This window comes from Sinocyclocheilus grahami, unplaced genomic scaffold (genome assembly GCF_001515645.1).
Source record: "Sinocyclocheilus grahami isolate Dianchi unplaced genomic scaffold, SAMN03320097.WGS_v1.1 scaffold150.1, whole genome shotgun sequence".
NCBI classification, from domain to species: Eukaryota; Metazoa; Chordata; class Actinopteri; order Cypriniformes; family Cyprinidae; genus Sinocyclocheilus; species Sinocyclocheilus grahami.
The window spans coordinates 2,436,238-2,446,522 of record NW_015505329.1 but is presented as its reverse complement, the minus strand read 5'-3'; the positions used below and the strand labels follow the sequence as shown (position 1 = coordinate 2,446,522).

General features: G+C 34.1%; 1 protein-coding gene across 1 annotated transcript in view; it reads right to left on the bottom strand.

The window, feature by feature from the left end:
* Positions 1-3,024: 3,024 nt before the first annotated feature.
* Positions 3,025-10,285, bottom strand: part of rgl2 (ral guanine nucleotide dissociation stimulator-like 2) — a 19,589-nt gene continuing 12,328 nt past the window's right edge. The window contains exons 13-16 of the mRNA XM_016281579.1: positions 5,921-6,014; positions 4,823-5,050; positions 4,505-4,619; positions 3,025-3,675 (exon numbers count right to left, since the gene is read on the bottom strand). Coding sequence (XP_016137065.1) covers positions 3,494-3,675; positions 4,505-4,619; positions 4,823-5,050; positions 5,921-6,014 — 619 coding nt within the window. The 3' untranslated portion in view covers positions 3,025-3,493. The remainder of the gene's footprint in view (positions 3,676-4,504; positions 4,620-4,822; positions 5,051-5,920; positions 6,015-10,285) is intronic.

Genomic DNA, 10,285 nt, shown 5'->3' with positions numbered 1-10,285 from the left:
TATATATATATATATAGCAATTTTAGGGCAATAATAAGGTAATTGATTTAAATGCAAAAGCAACAGGAGTGTACATTTATGATTGCAATCTTAAATTCATCTCATGTATAATAACGTCAGCAAAACTGGCTATAAATTTGATTTTAATATGGTACAGCTTTGTTTTTTTAAATCTGTGTATATGAATATTTGCTTGTGCTATGATCACTTTTTTTTTTTAAATAAGTGTTAGAAGGTGAGAGTGTAATTTCTGCAGGATTAAACTATAAGGCAAAATAATGTCTATTTTGAATCAAATTTTAAACTGTTGTTTAAACAAACGGGTAGCCAAACCTCAAACTTGAGACAGTGTTGCAATTAGGTGTCTTGAGTGGCATCGGAACTCCACACATTAGCTCGAACCTCAAGAAGCCAGAAGTGCATTATGGGAATAAGGCTGGGATGTGTATAGTAAAGATGTGTTTAATCCTTCAGCTTTTGTCTGCTGTATTACATTGAGGAAAATAAAAGCACTTCATGTGTCTGTAATTACATTTGTTTTTCTGCTTTAGGTATTCACAAATTCAGGGCTACTGCAAATATACTGAATAACTCAGGGTGACTAAAGCATCCACTAGTGAGCTCAAAAAGAGGCCTAAATGAATAAATATACTGTAACTTCAGTACATTAAAACAAAGAAAATGGGAGATTAGTGTAAATAATAATAATAGTAATATGTATAGTATACATTACCATTTAAAAGTTTTTTTCTTTTTTTTAATTGATCAAAAATACAGTAAAATATACTCAAAAGTTGTCCTGTCATGCCTAAGCTGAATATATATATATATATATATATATATATATATATTTCACATTAAATTCAGTACTATTTCAGACTAATTCACATTAAATGCAGTGTTGTTTCTTTGCAATTTTTGCAATTCTTTATAAATAAAACGTAAAATATTTTATGAAATATATAATATATACACCCATGTTTTTCATATTATAAAAAAATATTTTATTAAAAAAACTAGAAATTACAAATAAACATGTAACACTTTTCACTTTTCTTGTAAAATATACCCCAATAATCTTACAACTTCTTTACAAATAAATTAGAATAATGTTCACAACTTAAAAAAGAAAACAATATTTTAACAGTGTAATAATTATATAATTTATTTAAATAAATAAATTATTTATTTTTATTTTATAGCTGCAGAGAAGACAAAATGAGCAGGACACTAATCAAACAGCTAGCCACAACTGTGTACTGGCCAACACTGAGAACCCCATCATCCCAGGAGCTTTGTAAAGCTCTCTTCTACCCAAACGCAGCTGCTCATAATCAGCACTTAGGGAATAATGTTCACAACTTAAAAAAAGAAAACAATATTTTAACAGTGTAATAATTATATAATTTATTTAAATAAATAAATGATTTATTTTTATTTTATAGCTGCAGAGAAGACAAAATGAGCAGGACACTAATCAAACAGCTAGCCACAACTGTGTACTGGCCAACACTGAGAACCCCATCATCCCAGGAGCTTTGTAAAGCTCTCTTCTACCCAAACGCAGCTGCTCATAATCAGCACTTAGGTGTTATCATTGGTGTAGGAGGGATACAAGTGCTTAAGCAATCAGAGAGTGATCATTTCATTTGACTGCAAACACACACACACACACACACACACAATGCTTTCTCTCTCTCTGATGCCAACCTAAACGGGCCATGGTTTATGTACAGAAAACTATATTACTGTGGTACCTTTTAGTTAGTCTATTAGTCAATATGTTCTTATTAATATGTCCAGCAACAGTAGAATGATAAATACATAAAAGCCATGAAGTGTCATGGAAATTAATAGAATTAACAAAAAAAAAAATCTGACATTTTTTTTGTCGGTATAAATGTTTCTATTTCTGCTTGTTGTGAGTGCAGTACCTACATGTGACATCTAGTTTAAACAGTAGTTGGTTGTGGCAGGTAAATAATGAGATCTTGAAAGCAAGAATTGGGTCTGAAAGCTGTGAGTTGTATCAAAATTAAAGTTTATTACAAGAATAGGAGGTATGTAGTGCATAAAGGTGTCAGATACAGAATACAGATCTGACGGTACAGGACTGAAGCTGCAACATGCTTTTCACTGCGCAACACACCGGAACAACAATCACACAAGAGCACCTGAGAATAAGGCACTTAACAAACCAACGACCAAAAACAAAGACCATGATCGGAATGGAATACTAACTTACTACTTGCTCAATGTATCTACTATTTTCATTAAAGAGTAATTGAAACAGTTGCCTTTTTTCCAAGATAAGCTTTCAGAACTGTAGTATCCTACATTTGTTGTCACATGGCCTCTTCACATTGCATGTGGCGACCAGTTATCATCTTAGAAAAATAAAAAAACTTTTGGCAAATGTAGTAGGTCATTTTAGTAGTTGTTTATACATGTCTATACAATTTGTATACATTTTTATTAAAATTATAAATGTTGCCTTTCAGTTAGCTGTGTGTGTGTGTATATATATGTATATATATATATATATAAAAAATTATTTGTTAACATTTTAATGAAAATGTTTTTATGGTTCTAATTTTAGTTTTAGTTAACTATAATAACCTTGCTGAATAAAAGTATTAATTTCTTTCGAAAAATTTTACTGACCCCAAACTTTTGAAAAGTAGTGGATTATTATTCTTACTAGATTATTGTGCTGTCACCATAGAAACAAACAACTGAAATCAATTGTAAAGTCTCCCTTGTTCGGCCTGCCAATGAAGGGTGTTTCAAATTGGTCACTTATGAATTTGTTGCCTTGGATTGTTTTACACAAACTTTTTTTTTACTCTGTTTTTGGAACAGAGTCACCATAACCATATACCATAGCCATAATTAATATTTAAAGAGAAAGCGCATAGTAAGCAACTATCAGCTGCATACTTGGTGAGGACATTCTAGAGCTGCAATGGTTTTTGCAACTCATCTTCAGGTAGGTGGGGTTTTTTTCAGTAGCTTTTTGCCCGCTTTTTGCCGACGCAGAACAGTTCAGTGTTTTGAAATGTTAGACAGGTGTAAGTACCTTCTGTAAGTGTTTATTTAATTATGCTGGGATCTTTTAGCTGCTCTATCTCCATTTGATGTTCATTAATAATGCAGGATTTTGAACAACAGTCTTTAACCAATGGACTGCTAACTTTAGAGGTAGACAGGGGAAGCACTGGAAATGCTGGCATCAGCAAAAGGTACGTGATTCTGTCTTGAAATTCATGGATTTATGAAATGCAAAAACAGTGCAACGTTTAGCAGTAACTAACATCTTAGTTACCAAGCCTTTTTAGCCATTTTAACCAAGCTTTCACTCAAATTACTAATATTAGGACTTATGAAAATGACTTATTTGAGTAAATTCTACAGTTACGTCAAAGAGCTCTGAATGAAATATTTTGTGTCTTTTCTTTTGAAAGTACTTGGACGTGAATATCCTGTTTTTATGTTAAAATAGTGTCCGGACTAGTCTTTTGCCCTTGGCTTTGATTCGTGGAAAGGTTGCGCTGGTTTCGTTGCCAAGATTCGGAGACCCTGTTGGTGTATTTCCTCCTCTTCTCCTTAACAGGAAGTCTACGCTAGCTGAAGACATGGCATAGAAGACGTTTCCTGTGGGAGGTATTATTAACTCTGCAGAGGGAGAAATGAAAGACAAAGAAATACTCAGAAAACCATAAAAAACAAGTAAAAAGTGATGTGCTTTTTCTGTAATCAGTTTAAATAATTTTGTTACAATGTTTCATTTTTTTGGAAAATATATTTCTATAAATAATTTGGATTAAATTAAAATATAATTAAATATGTTTAATATGTATTTATATACTGTATAAATACACTACTGTTCAAAAGTTTGGGCTCAATAAGATTTTTTGGGAAAAAGTCTATTATGCTCACAAGGCTGCAGTTTTTAAATAAAAAAATGCTAAATTAAATTAAACTTTAAAAAATTACAGTAAAAAACAGTAACATTATAACTGTTGTCTTTTTGAATATATTTAAAAATGTAATTTATTCCTGTGATGCAAAGCTGAATTTTCAGCATCATTACTCCAGTCTTCAGTGTCACATGATCCTTCGGAATTAATTTTAATATGCTGATTAGATGACCAAGAAACATGTATTATTATTATCATCAATGTTGAAAAAAGTCTTTGATGAATAGAACGTTCAAAAGAACAGCATTTATTAAAAATAGGAATCTTTTGTAACATAAATGTCTTTACTGTCACTTTTGATCAATTTAATGTGTCCATGCTGAATAAAAATATTAATCTCTTAAAAAACACATGTGAACAGTAGTGTTCATATTCATTTATATACAGTATATATATATTTTTTTATCATAAGTTTATAATGTCACTATGTCCAATCAGTATGCCAATAATAAGGTTTTTGCATTTTATGCTGTGTTTTAAAAAAAAATGCACAGCACTGTATGACATGAAAAATGTGACATCACCTTTCCCCTCCGGCAGCAGTTGGATCAGCTCATATTTGGAGGCTTCTTGAGCATTCTGGTTGTGCTTGTCTAATGCAGAACTGATTACAGTGGGTGTTTTATCATTACTGGTGACCTGAGGCAGCACAGAAAAGAAAGTATACATTAGAACAAAGAGCGACTGCATCCATATTAAACAGAAGCTGCCATGAAATGCCAAAGATTGTCTGATGTAACACTGGACTGGCACTGTGAAATACAGCCGTTTCAAAGCCACAAATTCTAGCACATTGTTGTTGTTTTTTAAACTCATTTAAAAATGTGTATTTGCTAGACTACCAGAATGCTTCTGTATAAGTTGCCGTCGTGTAAATCCATCCGTATCCTGGCGATTCTCATATCAGGCCCCGCCTCTCGTTTGTTATTGGTGGGGTTATTGCCGCAGGAGACAGACCGCCGATGTGATTTGACGGCTGTAGTGGGTGTGGTCAGGACGGAGGGTGTGGCATCATTGGGTGGCGGTGACGAATCAACATCCAGACAGGAAACAGATGGGGATTTCACATGCTGAAATAGTTAATTATGACAATATTCTTAGGAATAGTTGAACAAAAAATAAAAATGATATCATCATTTGCTCACTGTTATGTCCTTCCAAATATAATATTTCGCAAAAATAATGATCTTTTCCATACATTGGAAACATAAATTGACCACAACCTGTCAAATACCAAAAAGAACAAACAAAGTAGGGTGTTGCAAAGTTTTAAATCAAAATAGCCCTGTTTCAAATCTGTTATACTCTGGTTCCTCATTCAGTTTAAGTCTATGGGTTATTTAATCTGTTTGCTCACATGTATTCTTAAAGCTCAGACATTCTGCGAAACATCTGCTTTTCTGTTCCACAGAAGAAAGAATGACATACATGTTTGGAGCAACACGAGGGTGAGTAAATGATGAATTTTATTTTTAGGTGAACAATATGGGATCAATTTTCCACCACGGATGTTAGCTCATCCATTAAAAAAAATAATACATTTCTAAAATTTTTGGTAAAAAAAAAAAATCATAAGTAGACTTGTTTTCTATAAAATAATTTTCTATAAAACTAATTTCAAGCATTTAAACACAAGCCTTCAGATTAAAAGGTTTTTGGATCATGAGAAACATAAATTCAGTCAAATGTGTCCAAACGTTTATCTGGTAGTTTGAATTTTCATGTGAGAAAACTTTTATCTGGCAGTGCGAATTTTCATGTAAGAAAAAAATGTGTTGCATAATAAAAACGTGGCATGGTTCAATTCGAAAAAGCAACTTGCTTTGCTATAAAGATCCTCAGTGAGCTCTCAAATAATAAATAAGTTGCTGATAAAAGCCGGGCTCTTGAAGAGCCATTACTGCAATGCAATCAAAATAAAGCTCTTTATTCACCCTAACCTTGTAAAACTTGGACAGCAGGTGATTGACAGGAGACGGGAAGTCAAATATCCCATCAGCATCCATGGTTGTATTTGCCACGGTTGAGAGAGCACTGTAACGCAAGAACAGAGCGATCATGTCACAAACTGGAGGCTCATTGCCATGTGCTGCTTATGACAGTTTTTTTCTGAATAGACTGAAACCCAGAGTATAAATACAAAACTCCAGTCCAAACCCACAGCAGCAGTAGCTTTGAAGTCACACGCTAACTGCAGATGATAATTGTGTCTTTGTCCTGTTTTAAAACTTAATTTAATTTAGCTCAAGCAGCATTATGGTGCTTAAGAGCTCATGAAAGAAACATCTGTGTGTGCATGTCAAGGACTGAGCCTGATCCTCAGAATAGCCAACAGGAAGACTGTCATTTGAATCGTTGAAAAATTGAGCCCAGGAATCACAAAATAAGAGCAATGCATATCATACTATATAGTAGTGTTCTCAGCTGGTGGGTTGTGACCCAAAAATGTGTTGCAAATCAGTTCAGTAGAGAAAAAACAATGCTGAATGCAAATAATAATAACATAATAGTGTATAGCACATGAAATTCTTCCTGTTTCTTTGGCAATGTCTGTGCATCTAGTCAAACGCTACTGAATTCAAATGGTACTAATTCATCTGTCACTTGTTAAAAGCTGGCCATATTACATAGATCCTAACACGGACAGGTTTGTTGTCCCCATAGGAAATGAATGGGTTACTATGGATTCATTACTATGGATTACCAGGATTTGTTTTCCCTGATGCTAAATCACAGCTTCAGAATATGATGTGTTGTCGATTGTGAAGTACTTTAGGAAACAAATAAAATAGTGTTTTGTACAATTTGATATGCATTTTTTTAAAGTTTATCTTAGGCCCTGTCCACACGAACGCGATTATTTTTTTAAACCGCAGCTTTTTCTACACCTGGGCTGCGTTCAGCCCCGACAAAAACGGTGCGAAACGTTTTTTTAAACGGAAACGGTGATGCGTTGAACACCCTGTTCTGATGACGCAAGAGTTGCAACTATGGCAGCTGAGAAGGCCATTCTTTGTGTTCTTTTTGAAGAATTTTCAGAGCCTGATGAAATCGGTATAAATACGTGTTTAATACTGCAAAATACGCTCAATGTTACAGTCACTGCCCTTGCCCTCCAGAATAAAAGAGAACATCCCAATCAAATGAAGGGATTTGTGGAATCTGTGGTTCCTAATTATTGTGATCCAACATTTGCCTCGCATTTCAGGATGAAAAGACAAACATTTCAGGTGAAGGGTAATCCTCTTCTTACCTCCAAGACTGTGTTATGATTTATATGGCCTTATTACTTTTATTGTGAGTATTAGGCTTATCATTATTGCTGATCACTGTTGTTGTGCTATGATATTGTAATATTTACCATTATATAATCAGAGGGGTATAGAAAAGTTTATGAAAGTGTCACTCCATAATACAATAGCAAAATATATAAATATGTATAGTATTTTTATGTTACATTAATCAGTATTTAGCACACCTTCCTAAGGAAAGGATATGGACCAGAAGACATTGCAATTACTAAATTATATTTAGACAGCCTTAAAGAAGTTACAGATCTATACTTGTGCCCTTATTATTTCAGTTATTTTGCCTTTAATGTAAATAAACATGTGTAAACAATATACTTGCTCTTGTGAGTTTATTTGGATGTTAATTACATTGTGCGAGCTGTCTCTTTAATACCGCGTGGTTTATACACATGTTGCTGCTGATTGGGCTGACATGTTTAACACACCCACCAAACAAGAGAAAACACATCTCAAATCCCGTTGCACACCGTTTCCAGGAAACATGTCGTTAAAACCGGAAACCGTAGCAAAACGGTGCATACCGGTTTGAGCTTGAACTTGCCTCAGGTCACTGAAACCAAACATTTTTGAAAACGCCTGCCAGGGTGAAGATTTTCAAAAACTCTGGTTGCAGTGTTATCGTGTGTAGACCGCGAAGGAGTTTTTGGCTTTTGACGTCGGAGCCTGCGCTGTTATCTCCGCCTACTACTTCTGATTGGCCAACATGGTTTTACGGCTGAGATTATATCGCCACCTGTTGGTTTGGCATGCTCTTGACAGTGCTTCATAGCATGCGTTTGCGTTCCCTTTCATAGGTTCACTTCAATGCTGCGATGGCGTCATCGCTATGGGAACACCTCCGGTGTGACGAATGTCTGAAGCCCTTATACCATCACGCCAATTCATTGGCCAGTAGTGCTCGTTTTCATGTGGATGGACATTTTTTTTTAAACGGAAGAAGGAAAAATTCAGTTTATAAAAATACCCGTGTTCATGTGGACATTGCCTATATTTTCTAAAATTATAAATATTGCTAATTAGGTTTCATTTATTTTTATTTCAGTTTTCAGTTATGTCTTACTCTGGACACTGTGTGATGATCACTGTAGGGTTCAGGCCACGGCCAGGACTCGGCTCGCCCGGTGCCTCAATCTGATTGGACAGCTTATAGCTATTAAAAAAACACAAAGACATCTTGAAACTTAATCAGGGTGTATCTGAGATGTTCAGAATAGAGTTACAGAAATGTCACAGACCTTTCCTCTTCACGCAGAGAAGGTGCGCTGTGATACCACTGAACAAACAATGTCTGAAGCCCTTATACCATCACGCCAATTCATTGGCCAATAGCGCTCGTTTTCATGTGGATGGACATTTTTTTTTAAACGGAAGAAGGAAAAATTCAGTTTATAAAAATACCCGTGTTCATGTGGACATTGCCTATATTTTCTAAAATTATAAATATTGCTAATTAGGTTTCATTTATTTTTATTTCAGTTTTCAGTTATGTCTTACTCTGGACACTGTGTGATGATCACTGTAGGGTTCAGGCCACGGCCAGGACTCGGCTCGCCCGGTGCCTCAATCTGATTGGACAGCTTATAGCTATTAAAAAAACACAAAGACATCTTGAAACTTAATCAGGGTGTATCTGAGATGTTCAGAATAGAGTTACAGAAATGTCACAGACCTTTCCTCTTCACGCAGAGAAGGTGCGCTGTGATACCACTGAACAAACGTCTCATCGGTTCTGAAAATGCTGTTTTTACACGAGGACTGAAGGAGGCGAATTTGAGCAATGACTTCAAACTCCTGAAATCAAGAGAATGTGATGTTAATACTTTTTTAAACAACTTAAAAGAATGACAATCAAGTATATAATCACCATAAACTCACCCGTCGTCTTTTATCGAAGTTGATGAAGCCATTCTGTAAGAGACATTACATTTAGTTTTACATTACAACCTGCTTTGGCCAATGCAATGTTGACTTATAGTTTTGTTTGACACATCTTGATTCTGTCAGATGAGCTTTGACAAACATTGTGAAACCACTGCTTTTTTATACTTCACAGCTTGATGAGCTGATACTGTCTGTTTTGTCTCTCTCTCTTTTTTTCTTAGTTGTGTTAGTCGTGTTTCATGGCGGGCTGTGAACCGTACATCACCTCTAATCTGTCTTTGACTGCAGTGTCCAGCATGGTGAGATCTCGGAGGAAGATGCCCAGGTACGGCACAGTGCCTTGAGCGCACGACTACAAAAGAAATACAGCATTCAAATGCATCAAAGATTATAAACACTATCACACTGTCATAAATATATGCATAGTTTTTGATATACACACTTACTACCAAGTTTGGGGTAAGAATTTTTTATGTTTTTGAAAGAAGTCTCTCATGCTCACCGAGGCTGCATTTATTTGATCAAAAGTACAATAAAATGTTAATATTATTGCAATTTAAAATAACTGTTTTCTATTTGAATATCTGTTCAAATGTAATTTATTCCTGAGATGCAAAGCTGAATTTTCAGCATCATTACTCCAGTTTTCAGTGTCACATGATCCTTCAGAAATCATATGCAAATCATGATTTATTTAAAAATTTTTGCTGCTTGATATTTTTTTGGGAACCTGTGATACTTTGTTTCAGGATTCTTTGATGAATAAAAAGTAAAAAATAACAGCATTTATTCAAAATAGAAATCTTTTGTAACAAAATACAGTTTAGGGTTAGTTTTTTTTCTTTTTCTTTTTAAATGAATACTTTCATTCAGCAATGATTAAATTGTTACAAAAAAGTGATAGTAAAATTTAAAATGTACTTATTTCCACAATATTACTGTTTTTACTGTATTTTTAAAGATATTTCTTTAAAAAAACATAAAAAATCGTACTGATCCCAAACTTTTAAACAGTAGTATATATTATTATTATTTATAATCATATTTATATTTCTATATTAAAATATATAAATTCTATATTCTATAAATATATTTTAAAATATATTTAATATA